Genomic DNA, 19,736 nt, shown 5'->3' with positions numbered 1-19,736 from the left:
CCGGGGTGCCCTGGCCGTCCGACGCCCTCGGAGATGGGGGCCGGCGTGCGGCTGCGGCGCTCTCACGTGAGCCGGGCGGGCGGAGCGCCCATCCCGCGGACACTGCAGGTGTCCGAGCCTCAGTGCGGTTCCGGTAGAGACGTGAACGTGCAGACACGAAGCACAGACCTGAGTGGAGAACACGGCCTGTCACAAAAGCTAAGGTTCGGCTCATGTGCCAGGTACAGGTGCACTTAATCATGCGCTTGTTGACCGGAAGTTTTGCTTTTAGCGATGGGAATCGGAACTTTCCAAGGTTAGACTGTTCAGCGGGACCGCACTTCAGTTGTACGTTTAGAACATACAGACCTTTCATTTGAAATGGAAGCCTCCTCCCCTAGTTGGTTTCAGCTCACATTTAACTTATTTCTCGCCCAAAGAGAGGAATACTGCATTTTATAAAAAAGGAACTTATAAAAAGAGGAAATACTGCCTTCTACAGTTAATCGAAATTTTATTCCTAAGGAATTGTAGAAGCAATTAACTTTTTTAAAAAAAGATTTATTTATGTGAGAGAGAGTGCGCGTGCGTGCGGGGGGAGGGTCAGAGCGAGAGCGAGAGAGAGAATCTCAAGCAGACTCCCCACTGAGCGTGGAGCCCTAGGCGGGGCTTGATCCCACACCTGAGATCAGGACCCGAGCTGAAATCAAGAGTTGGGCAGGTGCCCCAGAAGCTGTTAACTTTTAGTACAGAAGAGGAAAAAGAACATTTCAATATCCAGTTGCTTCAGGATTCGAGTTTTAGAGTAACTTTTGTTCTGGGCTATTTGAGAAGCTGTAACATAGAGTCAGAAAGTGTGTATTGTCATGTTGTAGAGCTGAATTGAATCGCGGCTCATTTACTGACTGGCTGTTGGATCTCATTAACCTGAACCCCCGTTTCCTGGGATGTAAAATGGGGGGGTAGTGTTGTTTTCCTACAGGATGGTGAAGGGTTACGGGAGAACCTGCTCAGGTGCCTGCGTTCAGTGTTTGGCCAGAAGTACCGTTTCTCTTTTCCTCCTCGATAGTACCTGTAACAGTGAGTGCGTCAGTAATTCTCTGAGTGGTTGATTTTGGGAGATCATTATTTGGAAATATGCTACTTATTTCACAATAGGTTTCCATCGCGGTTTGCATCTCAGTTTTTGCTGCAGGTATTTTGAAGCTCTGTCATTTGGTGTGTACATATTTAGGATTCTTACGTCTTTTGGTAGAGTGTTTCCTTTATTACATAATGTTCTTCTTTGTCTCTGGTAGTTTTCTTTGCTCTGAAATCTCCTCCTGCTTTATTGTGGATTAATGTTTGCATGGTGTTCGCTTTCAACCTCAGTTGAATTTGAAGTGAGTCTCTTTGTTGGATCCTGGTTTTCCATTATGCACTCTCATTCTCTGGATTGGTGTATTTAGACTCTTTACATTTAAGTTAATTATTGCTACATTAGAGCGTAGGTGCTATTTTATTATTTGTTTATTTTGTTTCTTCTGATTCTCATTCCTCTTCTGTTTCTCTTTTTGACTTCCTTTAGGTTATTTGAACTTGTTTTGGATATCTCTACAGGGTTTTTGAGTGTAGGTCTCTGTGTAGTTTTTGTAGTGTGTGCTCTATTGGGTATTGCAGTATACGTATGTGACTTATCACCATGGGGCGTTGGGATTAGTATTTTAGTCTGTGGAGTAGAGTGTGTAAACCTTACTTGCATTTTGGTCCCTTTACCCATCTTCTCCCCCTACACTTTAAATATCATATCTTGAGTATCAGATGGTGTTACACTTTTTGTTTAAATCATCAAATATTTATAAAACTCATGATCATAAGGGATAGTCTAATGTACGTACCCATGTTTTTGCTCTTTCTGTTATTCCTTCCTGGTATTCCAGGATTCTTTTTTCCCCATTCTTTTCTATTTGAAGTGCTTCCTATAGCCAATTTTGAAATTTCTTCCACCTTAGAGTGTTTTTATTTCCCCTTCATTCCTGAAGGATGGATGTATTGGATATAGAATTCCTGGTTGACAGTTCTTTCGTTAGCCTTGAAAACTGGTTACTGTCCACCTCGCCTTCATGATTCCTGGTGAGAAGCTCACTGCTGCTCGAGTTGGTGTTTCCCTGTGGGTAACGTGTCATTTCTCTCTGACTGCTTTCAACGTTTTATTTGTTTTTCATTTTTACAAGTTTAACTGTGATGTATCTTGGTGTGGATTTCTTTTGGTTTATCTTGGTTGGTATTTAGTAAGAGTTTTTAATCTGTTAGGTTTTGTTTCACCAAAGTTAGGAAGTTTCTTCAAGGACTCTGGTTTCCACTGTCTTCTCTCTCTCCTGCTGCTACTGGGGTGATACAAATGTTGGGTCTTTTGTTAGTGTTACATAATTCCCTTAGGTCCCCCTCCCCCCCAGTTTCTTTTTTCTGTGTTAAGATTATGTGAATTGTATTGATTTGTTCTCAAATTCCCTAATTCTGTCCTTTGTCATCTTCACTCTTCTATTGATCCCATGCAGCAGTGTTTCATTTTCACTAGTGTATTTGTCAGTTTTGTAATTTCTATTTGTTTCAAGAGAGTTTGTTATTGCTTGTTGAAGCATGTTTATGTTTGCCGATTAAAATGATTGTCACATAATTCCAGTATCCGAGTTAATTTGAGTTTTGGTGTCTGTTGATCATCTTTTCTAACTCACACTGTGAGTCTTCTGGTTCTTGGTATGACTGATGATTTTTTATTTTATCCTGGACATTTTGTCTATTATGTCTGGAGAATGTGGGTTCTGTTTATATCTTTTACTTTAGCAGGTGATTGCCCTATTTAGATTTACCCTGTAGGTCCTGGCCTACATTTGTGGGCTGTGATTCCAGTGACAGTTTAATTTTGTGCTACAGTTTTTGATGTGCTTGGTTTATGTGGTGTACTGGGACTCTTTCTTGTCTCTGCTTACACTGCTGAGAGGAAGAGGCGATTTCCCCAGGCCCAGTGTCTCTTGGTAAGAGAAGGAACGGTCAGTCCGCGTGATGAAAAGGCTTTGTTGGATGGGCAGTGGTTGTACCCGCTCTGCACGTGCCTGCTGGCTGTTCTGGTGTGTCTGGTTAGGGGGGAGTCTCAGCACCGCTGTGGCCGTTGGAATCCCTCTTGCTGGTGCTTCCTGCTGCTCTGGTCTCTGGTGGCAGAGGAGGGGAGTTCAGGCCCTGAATAGCAGCAGTTTCCTGGACTGGCTGCTTCTGAAGTGGGGCTGTGCTTGGTGATGCTGCCTGGTTTCCCTCCTGGTGAGAGAGGGGCGTCTTGGCCCATGGGGACACAGGGGCTTTCTGAGGCTTCTAACCTGTTTTTGTGGCAGGGTTCCTCTAACTGCTGCCGCCCAGATGCACCACTGTCCCTTGATGGGACAGGGGAGTCTTAGGTCCGTGGGGAAGGATGCCATTTCCCACGGCACTTGTTGATCTCTCTTGCTGGTGGTGGTGGACTCTTGCTCCCTCCAGGGGAGGAGTGATCTTTCTGGGCTGCCTTTTCTTGCTAGGTTGGGAGTTAGGGAATGCCAGGCCTACCTCTTTCTTTCCGTTGGGTGAGGGCATGTAGGACGTCCCGCCACTGTATCGTTTCTCAGTCCTTGGTCCCAAGCCCCCCCAACCCTCTTCCTCTTAACTGCTGCCTTCTTACCACCTTCCAGAGCTCTCCTTTGTTTGGCTCTTGCTTTATTTCCAAGCTTATAGTTGGACTTAGGTAAGAGGAGCCGGGAGAGATGGATCTTGACTGGAAGTTGTGCTTTTTCATTATTTTGTGAAGGTTGGTTGTATTTTATCATAATAACATATAGTAAAAGGCTAATGAGAATATACTGTGGCTCTGTACTCCGCTTATTCCTTCCTCCTTACCCCAGCCTCTCACCCCCAAGGCACTTATCTTGGATTCTTCTAGCTGTTTCTTCTGGCATTTAAAATCTCCATATTTCAGTGGCTATATTCCTGACTGTCAACATCGAAAATTACTTTTCTTTTGAAGCCTTCCATTATCTCAACCAACCCTAGCCAGGATAGAATTAGATGCCCCTGCTGGCTCCTATAGGCCCCTGTTCCCCTCAGAGCACAGATTGCACTTGACTGTAAATGTCTCTTTTCCATGAATGGAACGGCAGTGACTGTCAGATTTTACCCCTGATGCCTGGCCTCATGAGATGACTTGGAAAGTGTTCCCTTCTCTCCTGCTTTCTGGAAGATATCGAATAGAGTTGCTCTCTTCTTTAAATGTTTGGTAGAATTTCCAGTGAAACCGTCTGGACCTAGAGATTTCTTTTTTGGGTGTTTCAATTTACAAACTCAGTTCTTTAATAGTTAACTAGGCTATTCAAATGAGCTATTTTGTTTGGGGTGAGTTGTGATTGTGCCCATTGAGGAATTGGTCCTTTTCAGGAAAGTTGCCATATTTATGTGTGTAGTGTTGTTTGTAATATATTCTCTTACTATCTTTTTGATGTTGTTTCATTCAGATATTGGTGGTTTGTGCCTTCACTCTTTTGTTGGTTAGTCTTACCAGAGGTTTGATTTTTTTCAAAGAGCCATCTTTTATTTTTCTTATTTTTTCTGTAGTTGTCTGTTTTCAGTTTTATTAATTTCTGTGCTTTATTTTTCCTTCTTTTTGCTTGCTTTTTTAGGTTTTATTTTTTATCTTCTCATTCTTGTTTCTTATGGTGGGAGTTTAGATTATTGATTGGAGACTTTTCCTCTTTTTTTAACATAAGGATTTTGTGCTGTAAATTTCCCTCTCAGCACTGATTTATCTGTGTCCCACAAATTTTGGCATTTTGTTTTACTTTGAGACTTCCCCTTTGTCTCATGGATTACTTAGGAATGTGTATGGAAAATTTGCTGTTATTTTTCTGTTACTAATTTCTAGCATGATTTCTTTGTGGTTAAAGAACATGCTTCGTGTTACTTCATTTAATTTTGGTGGTTTGTCTTGTGACCAAGAATATGATCTATACTGGAAGAATTTCAGGGCCCAAAAGAAGGTATATTGTGCTGTCATTGGGTGAACTGTTCTGAAATGTTGATAAGATCCTGTTATCTTTGCTAGTTTATGGTCTGGTTGTTCTCTTGGTTGTTGAGGGTGGGTTGTAGAAGTCTCTAACTGTAGTTGTGCATTTGTGTATTTTTCCTTTTGGTTTTATCAATTTTTACTTTACTGTTTTGCCAGTCTGTCATTTGGTGCAGACATGTTTGGGATTGCTCTGTTTTGATGGACTGACGCTTTTATTATTTTATAATTTCCATCTGTCTCTAGTAATATTTTTGCTCTGGGCTTTACTTTTTCTGACATTAATATAGCCACTCATGCTTTCTTTTGATTAATGTTTACCTGGCATATAATTTTCCATCCTTTTACTTTCAGCCTACTTATATTTGAGGTAAGTTTCTTGTAGTCCACATATGGCTGGCTTATGTTTTTTATCCACTGTGCCAATCTCTGTCTTATGATTGATATATTTAGAACATTTATGTTCAGTGTAATGATTGCCAAGTTAGGGCTTATATCTGCCATTTTCCTTTTTGATTGCTGTGTTGTTTCTTTGTTTTCTTTTTCCTATTTTTCTGTGGGTTACTTGAACAATTTTTAGAATTCCATTTTGATTTACCTATGGTGGTTTTCCATTGTATCTCTTTGTATAGATATTATTTAGTGGTAGTTCTAGATATGACATTATACATATGTGACTCATCACAGTATTCTGGTGTTGGTATTTTATCAGTGTTAGCAAAGTGAAGAATCGGTACTTCTTTACATCCCTTTATTCATCCTTACTGTTAAAGTAATTATCTTGTACAATTACATAAATATTTTAATTTTGCAAAAGTACGTAAATATTTCCCTTACATATGACTAGAGTTACACATCAGACAGTGTTAATTTTTCTCTCTCTCAAACATAATCTAGAAAACTCAAAAGGAGAAGAAATGCCTATTATATTGACCCATGTTTTCACTATTCCTGTTGTTCTCTTATTTCTTGAAGTTCCTGAATTCCTTATTATTTCTGTTCTAAGAATTCCTTGCTATTCTTTTAGTGTAGGTCTGCTGAAAACAAATTCTCTTAGTTTTCTTTCATCTTAGAAGGTCTTATTTCTCCTTCATTCCTGAAGGGTAATTTCACCTGATATACGATTTGGGGTTGACAGTCCTTTTTCTATTTTAGCACTTGGAAAATGTTATGCTACTTCTTTCTGGCCTCCATGATTTCTGATGAGAAATCTGATGTCATTGGAATGTTTTCTTTTCCCGTGGGTAAGATGTCATTTCCCAGTGCTTCCAAGCTTTTTTTCTTGTCTTTAGTTCAGTAGTTTGATTATTATGGGTCTTGGCATAGATTTCTTTGGGTTTATACTGTTTGGGGTTCACATAGCATATTGAATCTGCAAGTTTATATCTTTTGTCAAGTTAGGAGTTTTCAGCCATTATTTGTCTAAATACTTTTTTAGTCCCACCCTCTTTCATCTCTTCTAACACTCTCTCTGGAGACACCTTGTGAGATCTTTTCTTGTGTCTTAAATGTCCTGAGTTTCTCCTCATTTGTTTTAAGTCCATTTTCTGTCCAGATTGGTTTCTTTTGTTTACTCTTAAGGTTCATTGATTTTTCTTTGTCTCTTCTTTTCTGCCCCTGAACCCTACGTATTAAGTTTTCAAGTCTCCGTTATTGTATTTTTTTAGTTTTAGAATTTCCATTTGATTCTTCTTCATATTAGCTTTCTTTGCTGAAATAGCTGTTTGTTTGTTTTCATTTGCTTCAAGTATGTTTGTAATTGCCCATAGACACATTTTTATGATGGATATTTTAGAATCCTTGTCAGATAATTTCAACATATGCATCCCTTTGATGTTGGCATTTGTTGATTATTTTTCCTTCAGGAGTAGAGATTTTCCTGGCTTTTGGTCCTTTTTTTTTTAATTGTATCCTGGACATTTTGGGTATTATGCTGTGAGGTTCTGGACTTTATTCAAATAATCTTCTGTTTTATCAGGCCTCCTCTAACACCACTTGGGACTGGGGGGTAGGGAGGTGGGATGAGGTGGTGCTGCCTTGTTGCTGGCAGGTGGGGTGAAAGCCGGGTTCCCTTTGACATGTGGGAGAAGAGGGTGCCCCCTTTACCGCTGGGCAGAGATGGGGTCTGTGGTGCCGTGTGGGGCTCTGCTGATGTCCCCTTGTCTGGGGAGGGGAGGAGTGCCTGTTTATTGCAGCCTCTGGCCTCCTGCAGTATGGCGTGGGGGGCCTTTACGTCTGGGTTCCTGTGACAGTGGTAGGGATGGGCAGGAGGGCCCGGGCTGTTCTTGGGGCTCTCTTTGGTTTATGTCCGTGGTTTTTCTGGCTGCTGACTCTCTGGTACACAATTCGGGATAAATGAGGCCGAAGGAGCGCATTGGGAACTCAACTGTTGTGTGACCTCTGGAGTCCGGGTCCCTCCTGGTCTGCCTCCTTCTCTTCACCTTTCCCTCTGTCATCTCCAGGGTTATAGCTATGCTTATGGGGGAGGGGGGAGGGCGTCTGCTCAAGTCTTGTTCTGGAACTGGCAGGAAGGAGTCATTTACCTTTGTTCTGTTTTTGTCTTTACTCTTTGTATTTGAAAGTCAGTCTTATTATTTATTTTTCCATTCACTAACAAGTTTTGGCTACAGGTCTCCCGTTTAGAGTGTAAAATTCAGGGTTTTATGTATTCACAGGTGAATGCAGCCATCACCACGGGCAGGGTTGGAGGATTTTCTTCACCTCTGAGAGAGACCTAGCGCCCTGCCTCTCAGCACCTCCCGCACCTCATCTCTGGAGGTTTTCTTATTGCAGTGAGATGTACTTAACAAAGCTAACTGTGTTTAGGGTACTTTTAACTTAATATATAATAAATCTCTAATTTCATACTTCAGAACTGTAAAGTGAGTAGATTAAAGTTTTATATCAAAATTATGGCTTTTCTAGTATTTCTGTTTTGGGAAATGTGTGCTGTAAATTAGAATACAGCTAAAAAAATAGATAAAAAAATAAAAAGTGCAAATTCAGTCTTATATTTCCAAGAACAAAAGTTTATATTATGAGGTCTTTTTCTTCCACATTGGCAATTGAAAGCTAATTAGTTGTTAGAAAAACAGCTTTGATATGGGCTTTTCTTGCTTTGTGAGCTTTAAAAGGCTTTTTCTTTGACCATATAAAAATGTCTTTTTGTGTTCATAATGTATAAGGAATTGTAGTAATGTATTTTAAAGGTTCTCAGGTTTTCCTTAGAGTGAAGCTACTTTTATTTCATTATAATCATACTACTTTAGGACACAATATATTTAAAATATAGTGATCATAAATTGTTACAACTTGTATAAAATTTTTCCTCATTGGGTTTGTACTTTATGAAAAATTCAAGGGGACAAATTAGATATGATTTGAGTATGGTTAATACAGGAGGATGTTCTTGGTTTTTTGGGGGGGGGGTTGGGGTTTTTGTTTTGGAAGTTATTAGGTGAATGAAATGCTGTGTCCCACGCATAGTATTTAATAGTTCAGTAAGAGTGCAATTACTTGTTAAGATCATTTTCTGTGAACTAATGTGAGGCATTGATTTTCTTTTTGCAGTATGTATAGTTGAGTAAAAGTAAGGTATTTGTTATTTGATATTTTTCATTTCTGTCTTTTAAATGGTACCCATGTCATTCAAATTATCTTCACATTTGAAAAAAGAATGACTGACACTGGACATCACTTTGTTTATCCATGTCTATTAGTACCTTTTCTTTGCTTCACGTTGCAGTGTGGCTTTTGGCCCTGCCTAGAGTCATTCGCAGTATTATAATAGTTAAACTTTAGTGTTTGAGAAGAGAGTCATGCTGAGAACAGATGGCTATTGTCTGATTATCTCTAAAATAGTAGTGTGTTTCTTAATAGAGGCAACACAGTTTTTTTTATGCTAGTTTTCTCATTCTGAGTGTCTATACACAATTTTCTCTGAATCTTAAAAATTTTACAATTATGATGATGATCTAAATGCCTTTACTCTAGTTATAAAGATGAAACTTCTTTTTTGTGATGATTCACAGCTGAAAAGGTTTTTTCAAGTACCAAATGATTCTTCCTTTGTTTTTTTTAAGATTTATTTATTTATTTGATAGAGAGTGAGAGAAAGAGAGAGCACAAGCAGGGGGAGGGGCAGAGGGAGAAGCAGACTCTGGGAGTCCAATGTGGGACTTGATCCCAGGACCCTGGGATCATGACCTGAGCCGAAGGCAGACGCTTAGCCTACTGAGCCACCCAGGCGCCCCTACTAAATGATTCTTAAGATAGCATTTATCAAAGTGCTCAGGCCCAGGACTCCTTGGAATCAGAGACATATTTTTAAGGATCTGTAGTTCACTCGAGTTTATGAAATTCTTTAAACCTGCCAGAACAGATATGTTTCACTTCATTTTCTACAACTGACAGTATTAGCATGAAGATAGATTTGGTGATTGTGAACATCACAGTTTTAGGTAACTGGATTATGTGTCCTGAGCTAATTGGCCCACTTACCTTTTAATTTCTGGATTGGCATTTACATAATATTAGATATTGTCCCATTAACTCTAATTTAGAAGCTTGTTTCAATTCATGTATAGTGTTGGTGTAATTCTTATGTTAAGAAACTGGTATTGAGGTTTTTTACAGAACGCGTGGAAGAGGAGTCGGTGGCTCCGAGGTTACTGTGTACATAGTCCACGTGGGGGGCATCTCTGGGCGTGAGGACTGACTGGCCCTTGCCCTTCTTGCTTGTTTTTATTGCTAAGGTCAAGGCGTGCTTTTCAGGCAATGTTCCTTTACCTTTTTTTTTTTTTTTTTTATACAACTATTCTGCTGTTTATCTCCTCTGCTACTGTAGGAAGGGAAGAGTCCCAATTTCCCAGTATACAGTTTTGCTGCTTATTAATGACTTATCAGTGACACACTTGAACTTGGAAGCTGTGTTTGATGAAGGAAACATACACATTTCTTTATAGCACTTTGTTGCTTTGTTTTTCTACTTTATTAACATGTAGGCAAAGAGGGCAGTGTTTATTTTTCTTGAAGGTTTAAGCATTAGGCATATTTTAAATGGTTTCTCCCTTTACTATCAGTTGGCGTCTCAGAAATGCTTCTCATTAAAATGGAAACAGTAAGGCTGTTAGATACTTAATGTGAGTTTAAGCTAGTTATTGTATTGACCTACTTTTACTTTTACTTAGATACACGTAAATTATGCACCTTCTAGTACTTGAGTGTTTTTTGTTGAAAGTTCCCAATTTTTCTAAACCTTTGGCAGCAGCTAAGAGAGCTGTCTCCATTTCTTAGTGTGGCAGTACTCTTGGGTTTGGTATCATCTGTTCTGTCGTCTTTGTTCACATTGTTTTTACTCGTTTTAAAAATATGTTTCCAGAATTATACTTAATTGCTGGAAACGTTGATTTTTCTTGAGTGACAAACCAATTAAGTGTGTATGACACTAGGCAACAAAGACACTTAGGATTTTCTGCTTATCCTGTCTCTGAAAAAATCCATTATTCATCATCTTATTGTTTTTAAATACTGAGGTAAAATTTTCAATACAATAGGAAAATTGCTTTGGAAATGGAATAAATTGCTTGCCAGTTCAAAGGCTCCATCTCTGAAGTGGAGGTTACTAAACATGATGTTGCTTATGTTCATTATCTTTCAGACTCTTTGTACTACTTTTCTAGCATTAAACTTGATAAGATTGTGACTTTTGCTAAAATGCCACACAATCGCTGAAAGAACTTAATGAAAAAGACTAAAAATCTCATTTTGTATACTATATTATAATATATTTAAGTGGCGTTTTGAATTTTAATTGCATTTTGTATAAATATTCATTTTCTAGTTGACTGTTTTAAAAGAAGTGATCTTACGCAGAGAATGAGAAAAAAGGAATTTTTCTGAGGAAACCTATTAACTCTCTCTTAGGCCTGCTACCTCACAGCTGAGAGGAGCTTTTGCGTGTGAGCCTCTAAAATGATGAGTCTCCTGTTGTGGGACTGTTGTGGTGGTGTGGATGGTGACTGGAGCGAGGGGGCTCTTGGTGCTGGTCGGGGCGAGGACAGGTGCTGCCGCTCCTCACTGTGACCCTCGGAAGGCCCTCCCTCCGCCTTATTACTGTCAGCGACAGCGTGTGGTCATCCGACACCTGGGACCAGGTCTCATCGCTGATACTAAAGTCATCCGTGCTTTTCGGGTGGACTTTTCAGCAGCACAGCACAGTAATGGTCATCTTTGTAGATCAATCTTGTATACATTTTTCGTGTTTTCAAATATTTGTTTTCATGGGATAATTAGAACCTGTGGTTAAAGTTACATTACAAAAAAAGGGCTGTCAATGCATTTTCACAAACTGTCCTCCATAAAAGTTGTTCACACTCTTGCTAGCCATTAAGAGTGCTTCGTTATCCAAGACTGTTAAGAATGCTAAGGGTGAAGAATTTTTTTCAATTGTTTTAATTTGCGTGTTTTAGAAGTTCTCTTGAAAACAAAAATTACTGCTAGTGTTAAAACCTTCCACTGACTTCCCCTTCCACTGAGAATTAAAGTGAGACTCCTTATACTGGCAGACCAGGCCCATGGGACTCACCCCTGCCCACCTCTTCAGCCACATCCGGTGGCCCTCCCGTGGCTTGCCCACTCCAGCTGCCCTGGCCTTCTCTCCAGTCCTGAGCCCTCAAGGCTCTGCAGCCCCTCCCAGGTCTCCCAAGACCTTCTGTGGTTGGTTCCTTTCAGGCATGTGTCTCTTCTTGAGACTCGGCTTCCTTCTGGCCCTCGCGCCTTCTTTATTATAGTCTTCCCAGCACTTCTCCCTTTGCAAGTAGCCAGCCCACTTCTTGTGTTTGTCCTGTCTGTCCTTAGCCCTCGGGACAGTGCTCACACAGGGCAGTCCCTTAGGTGTGTGTGGGAAGGGTTGGAGTTCCTAATGTGGCTGCACATAATTCTCTAAGTACAGCTGTATTTCTTTTTTCATGAATTGTCTTTGCTCATCTGTCATTCAAAGTGTTTGCTTTTTTTAAATTTTATTTGTGAGAACTGTTTCTGAGGAATGGTTTTACTGTCATGTGCTGTAAAAGTTTCTCATTTGCTCTAAACTTTTCTTCTTGGACCACGCAGAATACAGGCACCCTGGGTGCCCGGCTGTGGGAAGGGCTCCGCAGACCCCAGCCCCCTTCTCCAGGGCCTCACAGTCCAGGAGGCCTTCAGGAGTGTTCTTTCTCCTTCTGGTGTTTGGTCTCACTGACAGACCAGCTCCCCAAGTGATCAGACTCTTGCCTGAATATGCCTGGTGTGTGAGGGTTTGGCTTTTCCAGGATAGCCATACCGATTCTAGTGCCTTAACTGTGGCAGCCGGCAGGAGGGTGAGGGGAAGGGGCCTGGTGGTGCGTTCAGGCAGACCCCAGGGGTAGAAACCAGCTTCGTATGTTGGAGATGTGGGTAATGATGAGGAAATACCCATCTTCCAGGGGTTACGTGGCTGCTAGGGAGCCGGATATCAGCAATATTTATAGAATTTGTTCCTTTTTAAAAAATTTATATCAGGCATAAAATTTACCATCTTAACCACGTCTACCCAAGCGTGCGGTGCAGGGGCCGTGAGCACATCCACGCTGTTGTGCCGCTGTCCTCACCTCCCGCCCCCAGGCCTCCTTCCTCGTCCCAAACCCGAGCTCTGCACCCGTGGGACGCCTCGCTGTCCCCTTCCCCGCCCCCGTAGCCTTTCTGTACCTCTGTGTCTGTGCAGTTGACTGCTGTCACCTCGTGGAAGTGGAGCCCTTCAAGGTCTGTCTTGTGTCTGGCTTATTTCACTGAGCGAAATGTTTTCAAGCTTCGTGCCATAGCACGCGTCACATTCCCTACTTCTTTTAAACTGAGTGATGTCACATTGTATGGATAGACCACATTTGGTCTTGGACATTTCAGTTATTGGACATTTCAGTTATTTTTCTTTTTTATAGTAAGAATTTTCTATGGTAATTGTCTAAAACTAGGAATTAAATGAACGTAGGTGAAGTGCTTAGATTCATGCCTGACAGTTTCAGCAAACACTGGCTGCTGGCTTCTCCTGTCCTTCCTCCTCCTCTCAGTGCTGAATTCCTACCTGGGCAGCAGGGAAGGGAGGCCAGGCTGGCTTGCACCCACGTTCACTGTCCTTCCCTCAGCCTCGCCCTCTCTTTCTCTCCTGCCCTCCCTCCCTCAGGGGGTAGATGTCCCTTGATCTGTAGCGGGGAGGGGTAACCTGAGGATCCAGATGTTCCTTCAGTAGCTTTCAGTGAGTTCCTACTCTTTCCTCCTTCCACACCCACTTCAGAGGTCGGCCTGACACCAGACCCGCCCCTCCAGGGTCCCAAGGTTCTCCTGCTTCCTCGCTGCTGTGCTGAGACTCCTGTTTTTCTTGGATCTGCTTATTTACCATCCATCTATCTGCTTTCTAGCCTTCTACATTTTGTTATCATCTCTTGTTTTCTGTTCTGTAGATTTCAGCTTTAAGAAAAAGCAGTATTTTTGGTATTGAAGACAGTCATGTATTTAATCTTCCATTTTTATGGGAAACGTTTTCTAATCCTTTTTACATGTGTGTATGTCTGTCAGTGTCTTCTCTTTCAGAAGACAGCTATTCTGGGCGTCCTAGTCTGCATAGCGGTGTAGACCTCTAGTCGCTCTTCTTACAGGAGTTAATAGTTGTAGTTATCTCGAAGCAGGCTGCCTTCTGTGTCCCAGCTCCAGTTCCAGAATTCCCTTGGATAGTTGTGGCGTAGCTTGGGTGGCTGGCAGTCCTTCCTGAGCTGTGCACTGCCCCTCCTACCTTCCCTACCTTCCCGTACGCAGCGGTCATTCCACACGCACCCTGCCCCTCTGCCTGCATGTAGCCCCTGCAGCCTGAGCTCAGTCGGCACCCTCCAAGGGCTAGGTGACTGTCTCGCGAGTTGCCACTGCTATCATTTTAAATTTACTGATGAATGAGTCTGAGCCTGTGATTACAAGCTGCGTCTGTTACCGACTGCCGTGTTTTCAGTGTAGGCACACGTGCATTGGTGCTCAGCAGTTGGCTGAGTGTATGTACCCAGCATAGCCACATGGCTTGCAGAGCATTTGTTCACCTTCCTGTAAGGATTTTGAGAGGTGATCTTCCTTGGGGTCCTCAGCCTAATGTACTCTTTGTATTCCAGTATTTTCAGAGGTCTCGTGGTTTTTATTTTTTATATGAAGTTATATTGGGAGGAGGAGAAGTGTTTGGGTGGTTAGTGTTTGCTAAGGATCCCCTCACCATCTACTCAGGCTTATTCTCTGCTTTACGGTCTAAGGGCAGGTGGTCCCTGTATTTGTCATGTGCTGTGTGTCGGTTCCCCTCGATGCCTAACGGGCCCTGCACTGAAGCACCAGAGGGCCCGGGAGAGCCTCAGCACGGGCTGTCGGCACACTTACATCTTCCATGAGAACACCGCTGTCTTCTACTTACCACCCTCTCTTGTCCGAGGGCCATTCACATGAGCGAGGAAAGGTGAGAGCTAGGAAGCGGGAAGCAGGATTGTCAAATTGACTCAGAATACAAAGAAAACAAAATCGTGTCATCAATTGCTGTGCAGTTGTATTAGTGTCCTATTGCTGTTGTAAAATTATCATAAATCTAGTGGCTTAAAACAAATGTATTATTTTCCAGTTCTGAAGGTCAGAACCGTATGGTCTCACACGGTTACAATCAGGGTGTCAACATGCTGCGTCTCCTTCTGTAGGTCCTTGCAGAGAGTCCAGTCCCATGTGGTTGTAGATTAAAGTCCTGTTTTCTTGCGCCCAAATTACTCTAATACGATACATTTAAGAGATACTACAAGTCAGTGTGGAAGAGATGGACTCTTGCATAAATAACATCGCCATTTCTGTTGTTGTGTAGCATATACATCCCTGCAAATCTTCGTATTTGGTAGAAGTGCTCACTGAGAGTAATAGGGTTTATGGGCAAAAGTAAGTTAGGGCACACCACTGGGGACCACATCACTGACAAAAACAGTCAAGGTCCTGGTGACATTTGCTGAAGAGGCACATTGAGTTCCTGGCCAGTGAAGATTGACCTGTGAGGAGGCTGGTGCCCCGGGAGAGGGTCCTAGTTCCTGGGGTGTCCCCAGTACACACGCCCCAAATATGCCCAGCTCCACTGAACAGCATGGGGAGCAGCCTTAGCCACAGTTTGTAAGTAGTAGTGCAGGACCCCGTGTGATAGCAAAAGTGAATCGGTGCCGGTGATGACAAGATGCCGTTTTCCTCCCTTTATTTAAGCGAAGGGTTACGTGTATTTAGCTCTCGTCTGATGAGGGTGAGGTAAAATTGCTTTTGGCGTTATTCATAGCACTCATAGTGGTGGGAGTTTAAATTTGCAGTTGGCAATAATATTCCAAGTGTTTTAGAGCTTATGACTTTATATAACTATTACAGTTCTGGGACTCTTTGAAAGAATTCATGTAAAAATACGGAGAAAGTTCTGTGTACAGATATTTGCACTGAAACATTATTTAGTGGGAAGTTATAAATGTCTTCTCTGTTCAATAGTGGGGGATAACTCAGTAACCTGTGACTCAATAATCCACTTGCTGGATTATTTTTTAGTTACCACATGTTAAAAAGATGGTAAAAGGAGCTTAGGTAGCAGGTCAGCATTGGCCTTATTGTCCAAGGACATCTTTACAGTCATTGAAGTCCACTTGTGTTTGGATTCTTGACAGCTAGGCACCTGTTCCAAAAATAAAGTTTCAAGAAGGTAGAGGCTTCTGGAATCTTGCCTTCTGACCTTTTCACAGAATCCTAGTAAGCAGAGGACTGCCTGGCACCATCACTGCATACCCGCACATGCACACGCCCACACGCACATGCAGGTGTGTGGACACCCACATGCACAGATTCCCTGAAGGACTGCTAACAGGATAACTGAGCTTGCACATATGAAGCTTGTTTAGGTACTGTGCGTTGTGTATATACTTCATATACATTTAAAGCTTGTTATGTGCTGTAGAAGATGTATTTCAGTAACATTTTAGAGCAGAATGGAAATAATTCTCTTCTTGGATATTCCTGATTATCTGGAGTAGCACTCACCATTGTCATTCTTTTTTTTTTAAAGATTTTATTTACTTATTTGACAGAGAGAGACACAGCGAGAGAGGGAACACAAGCAGGGGGAGTGGGAGAGGGAGGAGCAGGCTTCCCGCGGAGCAGGGAGCCCGATGTGGGGCTCGATCCCAGGACCCTGGGATCACGACCTGAGCCGAAGGCAGACGCTTAACGACTGAGCCACCCAGGTGCCCCATGATTTTTTCTTTTTAAAGATTTATTTGTTTCAGAGAGAGAGTGCAAGCATGAGTGGGGGAGGAGGGGAAGAGGGAGAAGCAGACTCCCCGCTGAGCAGGGAGCCAGAAGCAGGACTCGATCCCAGGACCCTAAGATTATGACCTGAGCTGAGGCAGACCCTTGAGCACCTGAGCCATCCAGGCGTCCCTTTCTGTTACTGATTTTTAAAAGAAATTCCTTTATGGTGAGAGAACATACTTTGTCTAATTTCAGTTCTTTTGAATTTGTTAGTTTGTTGTTATGGCCCAGGGTGGTCCGTGGGGATGAGTGTTCATTGCGCACTTGATGAGAACATTCTGCTGTGTAGGGTAGAGTGCTCTGTAAATGCCAGCCAGGGTAGGTTGGCTGACAGTGTTGACCACGTCTTTCTGTCCTTTCTGATATTCTGTTTCTTCCATCAATTACTGAGAGAGGAGTTACGAAGTCTTCCGGCAGTATTATGGATTTGTTTCTTTCTCCTTTTACTTACATATTTCATACTTTGTGTATTTTGAAACTGGTGGTAGGTGCATGCACATTTATGATTGCTAGGGCTTATGGGTGATTTGATCTTTTATCATTATATAATGTTTTTCTTTATCCTGGGCAGTTCTTCCATTTTATTTTTTTGATGTCTTCTTTGTCTTATATTGTAATAGGTACTTTTCTTCCTTTGAAAGAGCGTTTGTATTGTATCTTTTTCCATCTTTTTACTTTTAATCTTTTAACATTATATACCATTATATTTCAAGTATTTTTATTTTTTTGTAGGTAGTGATTTTTGTCCTCCAGGTGACATTTGGCGACATCTGGACACATTTTTTTTTTTTTTAAAGATTTTATTTATTTATTTGACAGAGAGAGACACAGCGAGAGAGGGAACACAAGCTGGGAGAGTGGGAGAGGGAGAAGCAGGCTTCCCGCTGAGCAGGGAGCCCGATGCGGGGCTCGATCCCAGGACCCTGGGATCATGACCTAAGCTGAAGGCAGACGCTTAACGACTGAGCCACCCAGGCGCCCCTGGACACATTTTTATTGTCACGACTCGGGGGGTGCCGCTCCTGGCATCAAGTGCATAGTGGCCTGGTTTGCTGTTGAACATTCCACAATGCACAGGACAGCTCCATCAACAGAACTCTGAGACCCAAAATGTTAATGGTACTGCTGTTGAGAAGCTCCACTCTGAGGATTGCAATATACATAGCTAACTTTTCACTGTTCATATTTTACACTTAATGTAAGTTATGGAATTGCCTGCTTCTTACGGGATAGTGCCATATCCATTCACATCTTTCTATACTGAAAACTTCACCAGATGATGTTACAGCTTTTGCTTTCAGTAGTCATACACGTTTTAAAGAATTTTGTGTTCTTTATTTCTGAAATTCCAAGTTTCCTGATGGTATCATTTTTCTTTGTCTTGAAACTTTCTTTAGCTTTCTTTTGTAGGAGGTCTGATGGTAACATATCCTCCCAAGTTTTATCTTTCATCTGAGAATGTTTTTGTTTGGCCTTCATTCCTTTTTGGTGGCTATAGAATTCTGGGTTGAGGGGCGCCTGGGTGGCTCAGTCGTTGGGCGTCTGCCTTCGGCTCAGGTCATGGTCCCGGCGTCCTGGGATCGGGCCCCGCATCCGGCTCCCTGCTCCGCGGGGAGCCTGCTTCTCCCTCTCCCACTCCCCCTGCTTGTGTTCCCTCTCTCGCTGTGTCTCTGTCAAATGGATAGATAAAATCTTCAAAAAATATTAAAAAAAAAAAGAATTCTGGGTTGAGCCTTTTTCCCTTTCAGCACTTAGACATGGAGTTCCTGTCCTCTGGCCTCATCTCTCTCCATAAGAAGTCCATGGGCATTTGAATTGATGTGCTTCTATATGTAATGAGTGTTTTCCTCTGGCTGCTTCCAAGAGTTTTTCCTTCATCTTTGCTTCGAGTAGTTTGATTACAATGTGCTTTTTGTGATTTCCTTTGACTTTATCCTGTTTGAGGTTTGCTATTGTCTTTAAGTAGATTGTAGTATTGTCTGGCACTCATTTATGCTGTAGTTGTGGGCTTGGTTGGTTTTATTTGTCTTGTATGAAGTCTGTGGACTTCAGAGGGTGCGAGGGGAAATTTCAGTTTCAGTGACTACCATCCTGTCCCGGGGACACAGAGGTCTGCGCTCTGATTTTTACAGTTGAGGTTAATACCTACCACAGAGGCTTGATGTAAAATCAAATAAGATAGCATTCGTGGGCTCTGCATTATACTTTCTGATGAATTCTTGGTTCTTAAGGTAAGGTTTTAGTTTTAAAATGTAAATGTGTCCGTGATTAAGGAGAGAGAAAATGGGAACTTGATACAGTGGGCTGCCTGGTTTTGGAATCAGAAGAGGATTATTGCACTCTAAAAGGGATGCTGGTTGTGGAGGGAATTATGTCATTGACTAGAAAGTTTAGAAAAGGGAATAAGAGAGACAGAGAGTAAGTGTAAGTGGGACATAGCATCCTTGCTGCATATATCAGATCTGACAACAAACCAGGGGACCGTGTTCCCACCTTTCAACAGAAGATACTTACATAGTTCAGAAGTCCTTCCACGACTTTGATGAATGTGAAGTTGGGCAAATTTTACATCCCATCAGTCTGTAGCAGAGTATTTAGATATGACCTGGAAGTATACATTTTTTGCTAATATTTCAGATGATTGATTTTTTTTTTATATTCCTGAATTGAACACCGTGAGCTGACTGTTCACACCAGTGGCTTTGTGGAGGGCTCCCCTTCTAGCATGGTCATGTCCGCTTCCTTGGGCAGCCTGTTCCCTTGCTGCTGACCCTGGCTAAATACATTTTTTGTAAAGGAAAGTAGCATCCCTTATTTATAATGGTTTGCCTCCTCTGTAGACAGCTGAGTTTGAAGAAAAAAGAAAAATGTGGTTAGTAGAATGGGACCAGCTCTTGTCTTAAATAATACCCTTACTGGTGACAGAAGGCTGCTTGGCCTGCCTCAGCACTCTGTTTTTACCTCTGACCAGGTACCAGCTGGAAGATGAGTCTGCCCATTTGGATGAAATGCCATTAATGATGTCTGAAGAAGGCTTCGAGAATGACGAAAGTGATTACCACACGTTACCACGAGCTAGGATCATACAGAGAAAAAGAGGACTAGAGTGGTTTGTCTGTGGAGGATGGAAGTTCCTCTGCACCAGGTTTGTGATCTCTTGCTGCCTAATTTCCTATGCTCTCAGGTATACAGTTGAGGTATTTAGAAGCTCGGCTTCTAACATACTTATTTTTATATCAAACTAAAGAAGACACTCTCAGTGAAATGACATAATGGAAAGTGTTAAACATTAGTCAAAACCAAACATTGCTAATCAGAAAGGGATGGAATGCCAAGTTCACTT

General features: G+C 42.0%; 1 protein-coding gene across 6 annotated transcripts in view; it reads left to right on the top strand.

Moving 5' to 3' along the window:
• Positions 1–19,736, top strand: part of ATP9B (ATPase phospholipid transporting 9B) — a 251,414-nt gene that overhangs the window by 437 nt on the left and 231,241 nt on the right. For 4 of the 6 annotated variants that reach the window (XM_078060154.1, XM_078060153.1, XM_078060155.1 and 1 more), the window contains exons 1-2: positions 19–221; positions 19,365–19,538. In XM_078060154.1, coding sequence (XP_077916280.1) covers positions 34–221; positions 19,365–19,538 — 362 coding nt within the window. In that variant the 5' untranslated portion in view covers positions 19–33. Of the gene's footprint in view, positions 1–18; positions 222–19,364; positions 19,539–19,736 lie in introns of those variants that run through there. The other 2 variants (XM_078060152.1, XM_036068816.2) reach the window with 1 other exon arrangement.

This window comes from Halichoerus grypus, chromosome 13, assembly GCF_964656455.1.
Source record: "Halichoerus grypus chromosome 13, mHalGry1.hap1.1, whole genome shotgun sequence".
In the NCBI taxonomy this organism is placed as follows: domain Eukaryota; kingdom Metazoa; phylum Chordata; class Mammalia; order Carnivora; family Phocidae; genus Halichoerus; species Halichoerus grypus.
Note: the sequence above shows the minus strand (reverse complement) of the source record. Positions and strands in the feature narration are given on the sequence as shown.